This window comes from Prionailurus viverrinus, chromosome D3, assembly GCF_022837055.1.
Source record: "Prionailurus viverrinus isolate Anna chromosome D3, UM_Priviv_1.0, whole genome shotgun sequence".
NCBI classification, from domain to species: domain Eukaryota; kingdom Metazoa; phylum Chordata; class Mammalia; order Carnivora; family Felidae; genus Prionailurus; species Prionailurus viverrinus.
In genome coordinates, this window is record NC_062572.1 from 64,898,946 (window position 1) to 64,916,364 (window position 17,419).

The window sequence follows — 17,419 nt, forward strand, 5'->3', positions numbered from 1 at the left end:
TTAATTAGAAAATAGGAATGGGAAAAATTGGGGGGCAGTTGAAGCATGCTAATGCTATGTTTTCCAAAAAATAAAAACACTTACAAATTTTGGCTTCTCTTGGGAAAAAGATATATACGTTTGTGGAAAACTGGAGGGTAACATATGAGGTATAAACTAGAACTTCCAAACAATAAGAGATAAAAAATAATAATAGTTAACTAAAGACAAGAATGCATTAAAAGAGAGACAAAGAGAAATATCACAAATGCAGAAACATAAATTATAATATACCAATAATTATAAAAATGCAAATATATGACATTGTTTTTCAGTCTATATTTTATATTAATACAATATTTTTATATGCTAGTTATAAGAATAATTTAAACAACATGACAGAAGTTAAAGGATTAGAGAACTGAAAAAAGCTATAGTAATAGAATGTGGTGTATAAAGCAGTTTTGAAAAGATGGAAAAGGGAAAAATAATAGAGAAGCAATCTGGAGACTTCCAGGGATTATAGTGGAGTAGAGGGTCCTAGACTCATCTCAACCCATGTATACAGCTGGATAGCACCCACATCAGTGTAAATAATCAAGAAAATAATCTGAAGACTGGCAGAATGGACTCGCCACAGCTAAATCTAAAGAGGAGGTCACATCAGAGAGGATAGGAAGGGCAGGCATGTGGTCAGGAGCCATGCAGACCCACAAAGAAATGTAAATATATTCCATGCTCATGGATTAGAGGAAAAGGTATTGTTAAAATATCTATACTATCAAAAGTAATCCACAGATTTAATGCAATCCCCATCAAAATACTGAAAATATTTTCCACAGAACTAGAACAATTCTAAAATTTGTATGGAAACACTAAAGACTCCAAATAGCCAAAACAATCTCAAAAAACAAAACTGGAGAGCACACAATCAGATATCAAGATATACTACAAATCTGTAATAATTAAAACCATAGGATACTGGCACAAAAATAGACACACAGATCAATAGAACAGAACAGAGCATCTTTGACAAAGGAGGAAAGAATATACTTTGGGAAAAAGGCAACAAATAGTGTTGGGAAAGCTGGACAGCAACATGCAGAAGGATAAAAGTGGACCACTCTCTCACACCATTCACAAAGAACACAAAAAGGACTAAAGACCTAAATCTGATTAGAAGGAGTGCATGCACCCCAATGTTTATAGCAGCATTACCAACAATAGCCAAACTATGAAGAGAGCCCAAATATCCATTAAGTGGTAAATGAATAAAGAAGATGTGAGGCAGGTGTGTGTGTGTGTGTGTGTGTGTGTGTGTGTGTGTGTGTGTGTACATGCTGGAATATCAGTCATCAAAAAGAATTCAATCTTGCCATTTGCAACAGTTTGGTTGGAGTTAATTTATTATGCTAAGCGAAATAAGTCAGAGAAAGATAAATACTATATGATTTCACTCACGTGTGGAATTTAACAAAACAGATGAACATATGGGAGGAGAAATAAAAGAGAGAAATCTTAAGAGACTCTTAAAGATAGAGAACAAACTGAGGGTTGATGGAGGGAAGTGGGTGGGGGATGGGCTTGGTGGGTGATGGGTATTAAAAAGGGCACTTGTTATGATGAACACTGGGTATTGTATATAAGTGATGAATCCCTGAATTCTACTCCTGAAACCAATATTGCACTCTGTTCTTTTTTAATTTTTAAAAATTTTTAAGCATTTATTTTTTGAGAGAGAGACAGAACATGAGCAGGGAAAGGACAGAGAGGTACGGAGACACAGGATTCGAAGTAGGCCCCAGGCTCTGAGCTTTCTGCACAGAGGCTGATATGGGGCTCAAACTCACGAACAGTGAGATCCATGACCTGAGGTGAAGTCAGAGGCTTAACTGACCGAGCCACCCACGCGCCCCAATATTGCACTGTATGTTAACTAACTAGAACTTGAACAAAAATTTGAAAAAAAAAACCTAAATCTGAGACCTGAAACCATAAAACTCCTAGAAGAGGGCACTGGGAGTAATTTCTCTGACATTGCCCAACATTTTTCACATATATCTCCTGAGGCAAGCAAAATTAAACAGTTGGGACTACATCAAAATAAAACACTTCTGCATAGCAAAAAAAATAATCAACAAAACTAATGACAACCTACTGAATGGTGGAAAAATATTTGCAAATGACATACCCAATAAACGGTTAATATTCAAAATACATAAAAATGTTATACAACACGTGCAAAAAACCCCAAATAATCCAATTTAAAAATGTGTAGAGGACATAAATACACATTTCACCAAAGAAGACATATAGATGACCAACACACACATGAAAACATGCTCACATCACTAATCATCAGGGTAATGCAAATCTAAACCATAACGAGATCCCACCTGTCAGAATGGCTAAACTCAAAAACAAAAAAAACAACCAGTGTTGACAAGGATGTGGAGAAAAAGGAACCCTTGTGTACTGTTGGTGGGAATGCAAATTGGTGCAACCACTGTGGAAAGCAGTATGGAGGTCCCTTAAAAAATTAAGAATAGAATTACCATAGGGGCACCTGGGTGGCTCAGTCGGTTAAGCATCAAACTTCGGCTCAGGTCATGATCTCACGGTCAGTGAGTTCGAGCCCCGCATCGGGCTCTGTGCTGACAGCTCAGAGCCTGGAGCCTGCTTCGGATTCTGTGTCTCCCTCTTTCTCTGACCCTCCCCCGTTCATGTTCTGTCTCTCTCTGTCTCAAAAATAAATAAACATTAAAAAAATTAAAAAAAAAAAGAATAGAATTACCATAAAATCCAGTAATTCCACTACTTGGTATTTACCCAAAGAACACAAAAACACAATTCAAAAACATATGTACACTCCTATGTTTATTCCAAAATTATTTATAGTAGCCAAATTATGGAAGCATCCTAAGTGTCCACTGATAGATAAATGGATAAGGAAGCTATGGTATATAGATACACAATGGGATTTTACTCAACCATAAAGAATGAAATCTTGCCATTTGCAACAACATGGGTGGACCTAAAAGGTATAATCCTGAGTGGAGTTGGTCAAAGAAAGACAAATACCCTAAGAGAAGAAACAAATGAATAAAGGAAAAAAAAAGAGAAATCAATAAACAGATTCTTTTTTTTTTTTTTTTTAAACAGATTCTTTATTATAGAGACCAAACTGATGGTTACCAGAGTGGAGGTGGGTACAGAGATGGGTGAAACAGGTGAAGGGGATTAGGAGTACTCTTATCCTGATGAGCACTGAGTAATGTATAGAGTTGTTGAATCACCATATTGTATGCCTAAAACTAATACAATACTACACATAAACTATACTAGAATTAATTTTTTCTTAAAAAGTAATTTGGACCAGAGCAGGACTAAAGTTTACAATGCATTTTGGTGAATTTATAAAAATAAAGTCTTTCTTATTTCATTGATTAAAAAAAAGAAGCAATCTGGGAGATCCAACAGTTATATACCCATGTGCTTTTAAGAAAATCATCCTATATAGGACACAGTCTAACCAAATTACAAGAAAAAGTGGACAGATCTTCAGTCTTAGTATGTACTTGTCAGATCTCTTTAGTATTTGATATAGTAAAGAAAACAATTATGAAATTTATGTAATAGATTGACCAGCAATACCAGCTCTGTCTTGCTAAAGAAGAAATTGTTAGGCAAATCTCAAAATGCAACTCACAAAGAAAACTTAAAGTGAAAAAAGGAAGTGATAGAATGGATGTATGTATGTACATATGTATGTATATGTGCACATAAAACATAAAAACAAAATTCATCAGAATATGTAAGTAACTCCTATTAACTCATATACAAAGGGTAGGTAACAATAAACATGTGGCAAAGTGTAAAAAGATAACTCATAGGAGGATACAAGAAGGGACATGAAAAAGTTCCCCCACCTAATTGGCAATCAGGAGAATGGAAATCAAAGCAAAGTGATGACAGATTTTCATACTAGTTAGACTGACAAAAATGTAAAACCCAATAACTAGGATGCAGAAAATGATTTTTAATATATTCTAGAGGGTGTGTAAATTGGTACAATTATTTTGGAAAGCGATTTGTCAATACCCTCAATACCCAGTAAACTATAAATTTGCATGCCTTCACCCAGTTCAGTTTCACTTCAGCCATATCTGCTAAGGTTCTTTTTGCACATGTTTTTGAATGGATGTGCAAAGAAATGTTTGTGGCAGCATTGCTAGTAATGTGAAAAACCTGGTGGAAGCATTTTACAATAGGTCAATATAAATTTCAATGTATTAATTGATTATGCAACCCATTAAAATGCATAAACTAGGTTTATATATATATCAACATATATATCAAAATAATAACCGTGTGTGAAACAAGAACAAGTTGCCTGAATAGATACATAGGTAGACTTGTATACTTACATGTACGAATATGTGTGGGTATACATATGATGTATTTAAATATATACAAATAGGCAAAATTATAATACCTGTTATTTCTAACTACACATGGTTTGTAAATATACAAAAACATGCATTGGTGATTAGAGAGCAGGTAACAGGTAAGGAGGCTTGCTCTAGAACCCAGAACTAGGGATAAAGACTGAGGAAGAAGAACATACGTTTATAAGCAATATTTATCCTTTTATTAAACAAAAATAACTGAGATAAACGTATACACACACATTTACGTGTATATAGGCAGATACATATTCTGATATACATATATATATGTATCTGCCTATTCCAGGAGCATTTTCATTTTAAGCCTGTCTCTCTTGGAATGAAAGTTTGCACTCCCTAATATTGAATACCAAGTTCAATAAGCAAGCAGGGAGAGAGGTGTTCTGTGGTTGAGAACAGCCTGCCAGCCTGAATGCACATTACATATTCAGTTATATGCTCTGCCCATTATTATGACTCTATTTTCCATCAGGCAAGAACCAAATAATACAAGTTCTCTTTTATTCTCAAAATAAAAACCAAACCTATCCTGTCTCATAATGTCTCATTTTTTATACAGACACATATACTGAATATACAGCAAAATAGAACCATAAAAGTGCTGAAATCATATTACATTAATGTCATTACTGCATGAATTTCCTAAGAAATGTCATCTTTGATTATATGTCTTTATTCCTTGATCTTTTGTATCTAAAAAAATATAAGAAAGGTATAAATCTTAATTTAAATAGTATTTAATTTAAATTAAATAGTAGCATGCTATACTTAAGATATTCCAACGATGCTTCTGACATTATTGGTTTCTTAGAGAAAAACCATGTTCTATCCAGCCTCTCCCCTGCTGCTCCTCATGGTCATTTTAATTGCAGATTATTCTAATTTTGTAATATTACTGATAGATTGGAAGCAGAGGATATACATCATTAATTGCTGTGTATAGAACACTGCATTTCAAAACCTGTCTTTTTTGGCCCCAGATTTTATCTGTTTATTACAAAAATGGCTTTGTCTCCTCCATTAGGACAAACACTACTGAAAACAATGCAGTATTTCCAATTATTCCTGTTTCCTTATATTACACTCAAGGATTGGACCAAGAGACCTAGCTTTCTGCCTGGTCTCTCTCAACATATCCAGCATCATACTTAGCATTGGTGCTTTAAAGGATGTACACACATATTTTTGAATCACCTTTTCTTAGGATGGTGATGTTCCATGGAATTATCTCAAACTTTGTCTCCATCTTCCCTCAGTTTGTGTCCAGTAAGGAAAAAAAAAAACACCAAGTATTTCTTTGCCTATTCTTTTTAAACATCTTTCTTCTGATTTTTTTTTTCATTTAGTATAAACTAGTTCCTCCTTCCATTAAGTGCACAGACAAGCTGTGTGGGCAGATGTACACAAAATGGATCCAGTGTGAACAGTGCAGAGGCACTAGCAAGTGGAGAAGTCACAACAAGAAGGGCACACTAGTGTGTGATGTTCACTGAATAAATGGTTTAGTATGCTTATGGTTTAAAATTCAAGGCATGGGAAGTTGGCATGAGAGAGGTGCGCAAGGACTGTGTTTAGATGGGATCAGGCGTTGGAATTTACTCCACAGACTATCAGAACAATTGAGTACAAAGGATAAAATTATCATATGCGTTTTGAGAAAAACAAACAAAAAGCTCAAAAGCAGGGACCTATTAAGGGTGTTTGACACAGACTGGGAAGAATCTACCATAACCCTTATCCCACCTATATGTGACTTCTGTGCTTCAGATTCTGTGCTCCCTCTCTCTCTGCCACTCCCCCACTCGCACTCAATCTCTCTCTAGAATTAGAATAGAATTATTTAACTTAAAAACAGATCAATAGAATGTACTCAATCTGAACAAAGAGAATATAAACCAAAAGAAAAAATGGAATCATTTGCTGAAGCATTTCAGTAGAGAAGAGGTAGCCTTTTCAGTAAATGGTACTACAGCAATTAGATATCCAAAACAAACCAAAACAACAAAGCAAATAATAATAATAATACACATTTTATACAAACAATAATTCAAGATAGATCATGCTCTTAAATGTAAAACATAAAACTTCAAGAAAAGGACATAGGTGAAAATCTTTGAGACCTAGGACTAAGTGGTATTCTTTGATTTGATACCAAAATTATGATTCTTTTAAGTAAAGAATGGAATTCAACAAAATTAAAATTTTTCCTGCAAAAGAGCTTGTTAAAAGAACGAAAGGCAAATTACAGACTGGGGGAAAAGATTTGCAAATCGTATATCTGACAAAGGCCTTGAATCTTGAGTTTACAAAGAATTCCTCAATGTTTAATACTAAAAAAAAATAAATAAAAATAAAAAATAAATAAAAAAAGGAATAACCCAATTATAAAATAGTCAAAGGACATGCACAGACATTTCACTGAAGAGGCTATACAGATGGCAAATAAACACATGAAAAGATGTCTAATATTATTAGTCATTGGAGAAATGCAAATTAAAACCATAATGGGATACCACTATACACCTAACAGAATGTCTAAAATGAAAAATAGTGATAACATCTAATGCTGGAAAGGGTGAGAATGTAAAATAAGTACAGACACTCCGGAAAATATGTTGGTATCTCCTTTCAAAACTAAAAATAGATGCATCCTAAGACCCAGAAATTTCACTCTTGGGCCTTTATCCCAAGGAATTATAGACTTGAGTTCATGCAGGAATTTGTACATAAATGTTCATAGAGGCTTTATTTATAATAAAGGAAAGCTGGAAACTACCCAAATGTCTTTAAAGGGTGAATGGATGAACAAACTGTAGTTATATCCAAACTGAAAGTTATTCAGTAATAACAAGGAACACGTTATTGATAAGCAAAATTTGGATGTACTTCAGGATATAGTGCTGAATGAAAACAGCCAATCTCAAAAGGATGCATACTGGGTGATTTCCATGTGTAACAATCAAGAAATAAACCATGTGTGCAGGGATGGAGAATGGACTGGTGGACTGATGGTTGCTGGGGGTTAGAAATTGGGGTGAGTAGCGAATAGGTATGGCTGTAAAGGAGTAACATGAGGGAGTCTTAAGGTAATGGTACAACAGGGTATCTTGATTGTGGTGGTGGTTATACAGGCTACATAGGTGATAAAACTGCATATAATTATACAAATATACGCCCAGATGAGTGTGTTATAACTGGTGAAATTCAATATTCTCTATGGATTGAACAAATATCAAGTTCTTGGTTTTGATATTTTATAGTTATGTAAGAAAATAGTACTGGGGATGCTAAGAGAAAGGTGCACGGGTCTTTACACATTTGCTTGTAACCTCCTGTTCTGTATAATTATCTCAAAACACATTTTAAAATATTTTTAATTTATTTTTGAGAGAGAGAGAGAGAGAGAGAGAGAGAGAGAGAGACAGAGCACGAGCAGGAGAAGGGCAGAGAGAGCGGGAGACAAAGAATCTGAAGCAGGCTCCAGGCTCTGAGCTGTCAGCACAGAGCCCGATGTGGGGCTCAAGTTCACAAACTGCAAAATCATGACCTAAGCCAAATTCAGACATCTAACCGGCTGAGCCCCCACGCGCCCCTCTCAAAACAAATATAAAAGCAAGATGATTATGTAATTTCCCAAACATGTGTTCGAATGAAGGGTAAGAGTTCCCAGTGTGCAAACGGGAAGTGTTCCTCTTTCAGAATATCGGTTTCCTTTGCTACTGAAAAGTTCACTTCAGAAAACTTGCCTTTACTAAGACCTACATTAGTATCTGATTTCAGATTCTTTTCATCAAAATGAAATCTAATGATGATTTTCACTTTTACAAAATACTCTTTACTTCCTTGCTTTATGTCCTTTCAGTTTACAAAAGGTTTTATAGGAACACTGTACTTTCAGATAACAAGGAAAACCTGTTTTTGTAATTCAACCTATAAATATCGTTCTTTTGGATTTACAGGATCGTCTTGGTCTCTATGATACCTATACTTATAGCTGCACAAACACACTGAGGGTTTTTTGTTTGTCTGTTTTCAATACAACCAGAAGCCTGAGAACTAAAATTATCACAAATGTCAGAGTTTGGCTATACCAGGATACCTAGGAAAGGGCAAGGAGGGCAGAAATCTCAAATAGAATAATAAGAATTTTAAAACTTCACCTACTCAGTATTTCTTCTGAGGAAGTTAAGTGATTGGTCTGAAAATTTTTAAGAGATATGAACAACTTTGTATCTGGGATTTCATTTCAAAGCTCCAATCTTTGAAAGCTTTAAGCTTTTCTTTATACTTCCCATAAAGCTCTAAGCTTTTCTATATACTTCCACTGACTTGTCAATTTTACAAATGTGGCCAATGATCCATGAAAACCAAACAATTCACTGTAACACCATTTAAATAAGGAAGGGAAGCAAACAGTTATGTCACTTCAAACTGAGGAGACACAACCTCTGTCCCAATGAAACATGAAACTGTCAAATGGGAAGCCATTTAGTCACAGGTGCACAATATATGCAGTAAAATTTAGATTTTCTTATGACATATTTGAATGGAGAAGTGGATTTAAGTTAGGATATTTTCATCACTGTTCTTTTTGTATCAGTTTTTAAAATTTTTATATTTTATGTGTCTATGTACATACGTGCGTGTGTGAGAAAAAGAGCATGTGTGTTTTTCTTTCAGGTCTCCAATATCTCATTTAAGACTTTAAAAATGCTTATAGGGTCTAGATTCTCTCTTATGGAGTCTGAAGTATAAATGATCTCATGTCTTTCCATCTATATTCCTTCTAGCCCTGTGGCTCTCTAGCTTGCTGCAGAATCACCCCATTTGTTCAAATAGATTTCTGTGCCTTCTTCCCATTGTTTCTGATTTACGAGGATTAGGATAGAGGCTGAGAATTTGTGTTTCCCAGAATGTTTCTAGGTGATACAGATTCATCCTCATTCAGGATGAGGCTGTCCATACATGGAAAAATTAACTTTTCTAAAATGGCAAAACATCATTTTAGGTCTTTCTCATTTATTGTCATTTTTTACTCAGTTTGACTTAGTTCATGATCTAACAGAAATTCCTAACATTGATTCCTCCAAAGCTTTGTTCAAAATTCAGTTACTTCAAGATGGCTACTCTGTTCCACATTTGAAAAGTAGGAAAATAATTTCAAAATACATTTTGCAAAACCTGTGCACTGAAGCCTATACACTGCAGTTAAAAAATTCACTGGGCCTTCTCCCAGTTTTAACCACCTTTCCTTTTGAAACAATACCTAAATATTTGATTTGGTAGGGCCTAAATTGTGAAACCTGTTAGAATAACCCAAAGAATAAACAATCCAGGTGAGGGATAAGGATGGTAGTACCTCGTATTTATTAAGTCCCTAGTTTGTACCAAGGACTGTGCTAATCTAATGACATTATCTCATCTACTACCTAAAAACCTGTGAAAGTAATATCCCCATTCTACAGAAGCAGACACTGAGAGGGATTTTGTAGCATATGGTACTGGTTAGAGATCAACGCTTGTGAAGGAAGGAGTAGGAAGCTGGATTGGATACAGGGAGAAGATCAATGACAATGCAAGCCCAACGGAGTCTTTGCCAAACTGGCATGGGGATCTGGAGCAAGATTTGCTTGTTGCAGTGTCCCACTGGATTGCAATGGCTGGAAATTTTTGCCTATACCTCATTGGAAGTGGGTATCCCTGGGAAGGGTAGGACCTCAGTCAAGGAGGCTTTGTTACTGAGGATGACCCTGAAGCATCTGACAGCTGAAGTGATCTACTGACTATGCCTCCTGTCTCTGTGCTGGGAGGGATATACTTTTTTGAAGGAGAATTTGGGTGTTCATCTTGAGTTTGCCACTCATGCGTCCAAGGACACAGTGATTGTCTCAGTGAATATTCAAGCTCAGGACTATCTGGTTCTTTTGATATACTTTGTTATTTTCTAAAATGTATTTGCTAAATATAGGTCTTCACTTTGTCTTGAGGAGTCTCATCATGGACACCCACTGTGTTGTGTGACAATGCAACAGTGCCCTCTGGTACCACTGAATGATGTAACAGTTTGTCCATACATGAAAGGTCTCCAAACTTCACTGTAATTTTGTCACCTGTCATCCTGTCAGCGTGCTGCATGAGTATGGAATTCATGAATAGTCCATTGCTTTTACCCAAGCTGCCATCATCCTTCATCCTGATGACTAAATCTCCTGATTGGTATTCCTGCTTCCATTCTTGCCCTCCTCCATCAACTAGATGGACAATGAAAACTCATTCGTGCCACACCTCTGCTCAAATATTTCAAAGAATTTTCTTCCCATGTGTGTATTTATAAATATATAAGTATATTTATAATTATAAATATTATAAATAAATATAAATAAATTTGCATATAATTTTACTCATGACACCATTTTTGTAGTGTGTAGTTGGTACATACATGCACAAATTGATCATTATCTGTCTCCCCTACTATAATTTCAGATTCTTCTTAAGTTTGAATTTGTCATGTTCACTCCAGAACAACCAGATTCTAAAAACGTGCCAGTTACCTATTGAGTCATTACTAAATATTTGGTAAATAAATTGGATTAAAAAATAGTTTCAGCAAAACTCCACCTCCAAATTCTAGTTTCAAAACTTACCCATCTAGATAAATTACATCAAATTCTAAGCTTTTTTTCCATTTTAATTGGAGTTAATATATTTGGATGTGTAATGAAATGAAATAGCCTATCAAGAAGATGCTATGGAAAGGATAAGTAAGGCTAGATAATTGTCAAATTTAAATGTGTATTCCCATTACATTGCATGAATTATCAAAACTCTTTTCCCACAAAAAAACCCTCATCATTTGGAAAAATGTGTTTGCATGAATTATCTAATATACTGATTAAAGATGAAGTATTACTCTTTTGCACTTTTAAAAACTCGAATGGCATTTGCAACTACTGCATTATAACATATCCAACATGCTCTGGTACATATTTATGCTTTGTGTTTGACCAAGTGTGTGTCTTCAAGGTAGGCCCTATCTATCAAATTATCCTGAGGATGCTTGATATACATGTGCCAGGCAGGCTAGTCTTCCCAACTTCTCCTCCTCAACACTCCATGCCTTGTGCACACTCACAGCCCTGGTTCACATTGCCTATTCTCTACACCTACTTTTGTTGTTCCTTCCCCGAAGGACTGTCATCATTCACCTGCTCCTTCCTACCTGGTCAGGATCCCACTCCATTCAGCATCTCCCTTCCTCAAAATGTTGCCAACATTGATTTTTCCTGGTTTTCAACAACAATTGCACTTATGCATGTGTCATATCATTCAACATTTAGTTCTGTTGTTTAATACAATGTTGTACATCACATGCATTGATCCTTTCAGAAGAGAAAGTCCTTGAGGACAGAGACTGGCTTACTCATTCCTTTACTGTGTCCCCAAACTCCCACCGCTCTGCCAAGGGAAGTACATGCTTGACAAAAACTCTAAATAGATGTTTTTCTTAACACAGAAATTTCTGATCTCTACAGCTTTCATATGCCCCTCTCAATAAAGGAGTTGAACTATTTTCACTACGTAGATAACTGAAGAATAAACAAAGGTCTTTCATGTTTCCAGATCTGCATTCGAAGAGTTAGGCTGTGGAAAGCTGAGTTTCAAGACTTCAAACTGAGTATTAAGCTGAAATTAGACTGTCAGCACTGAAAGGTTTGTCATGGTCTACCTTCAGGATAAAACAGTTTGTGGTCTACAACAGATATAAAACTTTCCTAACCCAGCTTTCAGATCTTTGGGACTTACTCCATTTATAGCACCATTTTTACTCTGTAGAATTTTGCAAAAACAGAAAAAAGGCAGAAATTATTACTTTCCACTCCCCAGTGTGACAGCAGAAGACCCAATAGGGAGAAAGGCCACGCAAGCTCAGGGACCTATTGAAGCCTAGGACTTTAAAAAGGGCTTTAGAGTAGTCTGGCTGGACTCAGGACAAGATGGTGCCCCTGATTAGAGAACGTGCCTTTCAGTAGTTTTGAGCACCATTTCCTTGCCCTTAATTTTCCTCACATTCTTCCCAACTCTGGCTATTACTGCCTTGTCCAGCTCCTTGCCCTGGAGCTACTCACTCCACCTCCAAAGAGCTATTGTTCTGCTCCTTCCTGCTCCAGTAAAATGCAATTGTTTATCTTCTATCCTCTCAGGAGCATGCTAAGATCATGAAATGAATATAACAAATTTCATGAAAAATAATAACGGTTTGCAGGCCCAAATTATAAAATAGTAAGATTTTAAATCAGAGACACTGGACATGTTCTCACAGCCCTAACTAGCTATGTGACCTTGAGCAAGTCACTGAATGTTGAAGTTTCAGATAACTCATAGGTAAATAGGTACCATAAAGGAGCCTACTTTGTGGCCTTATGGTAAAGATGAAATAAAATTATGTGTACTAAGTGCCTGGCACAGAGTGTTGCAATACTAAATGCATCATCAGGATCAGTGTCAAAATGAATATTGTTCTCAGAGAAAATACTCAAAGTTAAACAGAGCGCTTCAATATATTTTCTTAAAGACGTCATTTATGATGAAGGACATCAGGCAACAAAACATGTTTCTTTTTCTTGGTAAAAAGGGACTTGGAATTCACCAAGATGGATTCAAAATGTAGCCACCCACTCTACCACACAAGCATGACAAGAAGCAGCTGTTATCATCAGCACTTCCCTTTCAACCACTTTCTATGAGGAAGAAGAGCTGTCAAGTAAAAACCCTGCTTCTCTGCCTCCTAACACTGAACATAAGCACTAGCATGATTTCCTTCAGAAGCTTCCAGAGTTTAACATTATCACTCTAGGACTCTTCACAAAACTCCTTTGAGCTATAGATGATGCAGGTGTCAACATCTTTGTTTTGGGGGGAAAATGTGGAAAAACCCAAAACTAAAATGGAGACCTATCCTTTAAAGACTGATGTAAGAAAAAGAGTACATGTGATCAGGGTTTTAGTCTTAAATTTGTCACTAACAGCAGTATTTTATTAAAATAAATTTCTATCAGTATACTTACTTCTCAAATATCCTCATCCATCAACTGCTTGCCTTACAACTACACGGGGCAGTTACAGGATTAAAATAAAGTGAGAATTGAAAGCATTTTGAAAAGGAAAAACCACTCTACAATTATAGGAACAATTATTTCTATCACAAACACCACAGCCAGAAGCCAAATTTGCATATCAACACTTCATTATTGGAGACATTGGTACATGAGCAGTTTTAAAAAGATTGTAATTTGAGTTTTCATGGTTTTTGCACTTTCTATGACTATCTTGTTTACTTGCTTTTATCTAAAAGGGAAAGTATGTCAAATCTGCTAAATTACTCAGCTTAATATTATTTTTGTTATTTGTTTCAGTGATGTTTGTGATGCCTGTGAGTCACATCACTGCTAATCTGCAATTACCCAGGCTGAGACCGGGTATCTGTTGAACACCTTTGATCCTGGGAAAGCAAAAGCAGAGCCAGGATGGGGAGAGGAAAGCAAATGCCAGCCAGTGTTGGAATCATGGAGAGAAATCATTCTGCAGACAATGTGATTAACTTTTGCCTGAAGATGTTTCCCTCATGTTCTCAAATGTACTAGCTTACAAGAGTCACTTGTAGCTCTCTTGACTGGCATTCAATTAAAGGTTTATGTTTCCTAGAAATTCTGAGAAGTACAGTTAAATGTGGTCATGTAATCACTGATGGTATATTTGCATCTCAGGGTGCTCCCACATGTCATTTCCCACAAGTCCTAAAAGAAAATAAAAATTAAAAAAAACCCTAGAACCTCCCCACTCTTCAGAGGAGTATCTGAAGAGTTCACCACTAGACCTATACCTCTCTTTTTTTCTTTCCTTTTTGTCAAGTATCACAGAAGAGATTCATATTTCACTGGTGAGATAAACTTGAATTCCTATCTCATAGAAATGTAACCATGTCATACTAAACACTACTTTGGGGGGAAAAAAAATAAAGCAATGCAGAAGAACAGGTACAGAGGAGACAAATATTATAGCTCCTAAAAAATAGTCAGCTGCCACTTTAGGATGCTTAGATTTTCAAGTCAGATATACAAAAAATGCCGCTACAAAAATGTACTGCACGAAATCGTAGAAATTTTGTTTCTGTATTAAAAATAGATTTATAAGCATTGGCTCCATAGGAGATATTTTCACTTGAGAAAACTTAAAAGTCATCTGATACAAAAATACAAATATATTTAACACTTAAAGTAGGAGTAAACTGTTTTAGTGAAGATTCTAGCCTTAGAAAAACAATTTACGAGGTTACTTTAAGAAGAATAAAAATTATTAATTGGAAACACACAAACTATTAAAATCCAGCTCAAATTTAAGGGCAGTTTAAATAAAGATAAAGTATCTAAAATTATAACTAAACCATTCAATTTAGGTAATTCAATTTACAAAAATTTGTTTTGCATGACTTAGTAATTTAACTTTATACAAAGTGAGTCATGACAATAGAATTGTGAGATGATTTGCCTGGCCCCTGAACTAGGTTTTGGTCATTTAATCTCTTTAGGAGTACTAAGGACAACTGAAGTATCATTACCCTGTAGAGATGAGGCCATCAGTTTGCCCATCAGGCCCTGAGAGTGTCTGATCAGATAAGAATAAATTATAATGAACCACATGAAATCTGGTAAAGGATTGCAGTCTGTGGTTTCTGCGTTATCAGAAGCTAGCCATAGTTTCTGTATTGTCAATTTTGTTTGTTTGGAGAAAGGAACTGAGGATCACAATGATACAGTAGGGGCAGCTTGAAGCAGATTTATGGTATATGGAAGGTGTTTCTTATTCAACCTGAAAAGTAGTAGCTTCTGACTCTGGAAGGTAGGAGGAGTCCTATTTTGATTACCCATCACTGCATGAAAAATTACTCTAAAATATGGTGGTTTAAACAACTCTATTTTATTTGCCTATGATTCTGTGGATCAGAAACCCAGTCCAGGCTCAGCTGAGAGTTGTCTCTCTTCCATATGGATTGACTAGGTTATCTTATAAAGTTATAGTCAGATGGTAGCTGGTTCTAGAACATGATGAGTAGCTTTGCCCACATATGTGGTGCCTTGGCAGGAACTGCGGTGAGGCTGGATGTTGCTTTGTTCACATGGATCTCTCTAATGATTACATTGGTCTTTACATGGTAGCTGGATCTCAAGAGCAAGCATTTTAAGTGGCAAAGGTAGAGTCTGAAGAACTCTTATGACTCTACCTCTATAGGTACACAGCATCATCTCTACTATACTCTACTGCCCAAAACAAATCATAGGGTCAGCCCAAATCTAAGGAGTGGGAAAAACAGAAAGGAGGATTCCATCATCCTGATGGAATAAAGATACTGCAAAGTAGCATGTGGGATGGGATATATTGTGGTGGCTAACACAATCCACCAGAGATTTTTAAAGATTTTTTTTTTTAGAAAATCACATGCGTCATTTCTTTCTCATAATTCTCAGTATGAACCTTGGAAAGCAGGCATACTTGGTATTACGTACTCTCGGAGTTAAAAGCAAACTGAAAAAAAATTTTGGCACTCACCTGGCGGAACTGTTCTAGGTCAATTTTGTTACCCACCAGCACCAAGGGAATTTCATAGGTGCGGCGGACTTGAAAAATGAGCTCTTTAAACTTGGCAGCTTCCTGGAATGACTGGCGGTCAGTGACAGAGTAACAGATGATGAATCCCTCTCCACCTCGCATATACTGCTCCCGCATGGCTGTGAATTCTGCCTGTAGAAAAAGAACAAAATTGTTACAGAATTTAAGATAGTGAAGCCAACACATCAATAAAAGGTAAAAAGTGTATAAATTATGAGACCAAGTAGTTTGGGTAGAAATTTTTAAAAGTTATTTCTGGGGTTTGCATATAGAAAAGCAGTATGGGGTCTAAACATGAAATCTGAAAGCTTTAAAGTGCTCAGAGTGTTGATATTTAATCGTAGAAAATTTGATTCAAGAGATCTTGGGGGGAGAGATTTTAAATAGCAGGTTAACTAATGAACTTTCAGGGATTATGCACATTCTTTTAATAGCTTTCTACTTAATGATCTCGTTTTAGGAAAGGGAATCTAATTTTGTGTACTCTGAACATTCAAACCTAGAGGAAATAATTTTCTCCTCAAAAAGATGAAAAGAAACACAAGTTTAACTTTGATTATCCTTGTGAATGGAGGAAGCTATTAGCACAGATAATCTAAGACCCAGTTTATGTGTTTGGGTTTTCTTAGATTTGTCTCCTGAGGGGCATCAACAAAGGGAACTTGTTGGCTGAGTCATGGGTCCCTTTCCAAGTTCTGTTCACTCTTACATCCTCTTCTTTTTCTGCAGGGAGAAATATACCTCTGTCCCAACCTGGGAGACACTGCTGTATTAGTTTTTCATGTTGCAGCCCACCTGACCTACAGTTTCCAGGCAACTCAAAATTCTGCATTTGGTCTGAGCTGCAATACAAAACATTCCTTTTAGTCTAAATATCTGTTTTCATTCACTGTTATTCTGCTGAATCCATGGTTAAAATCACAAGGGCTAGTTAGATACATGCAATGGGAAGTATAAAAATTAGATCCTGGCTGTGGAACAAGCCATATTCAACAGTAAAAGAACACAAGAATATATTGTGACTCGGAATGTTTGTGAAATAAGTCCTCAAAGAAAGGAAGGATCCCATGATCTTGAGCTGTATTTGAAGATTTTGCAGAGATGGGAATTCTTCACCCAGTGAACTATTTATAAGAATTACTAAAATGTCTTTTTTAGAGTAATTGTTGAAATAAATGTTAATTTGATTTAACATGGCTTGACTTTTGAAGAGTAGGAGCATTTATATAGATCCAAAAATTTTGGGAAACTGAGGTGCTTATGAGTGTAGAGAGGGTAATAAAGTTAATAGGTCCTGAGTTAGTGGG

General features: G+C 35.9%; 1 protein-coding gene across 2 annotated transcripts in view; it reads right to left on the minus strand.

Annotated features, from left to right (window-relative positions):
* The window catches only part of RIT2 (Ras like without CAAX 2), a 448,366-nt gene that overhangs the window by 166,836 nt on the left and 264,111 nt on the right, over positions 1 to 17,419 (minus strand). For both annotated transcript variants that reach the window (XM_047828329.1, XM_047828328.1), the window contains one exon: positions 16,053 to 16,244. In XM_047828329.1, coding sequence (XP_047684285.1) covers positions 16,053 to 16,244 — 192 coding nt within the window. The remainder of the gene's footprint in view (positions 1 to 16,052; positions 16,245 to 17,419) is intronic.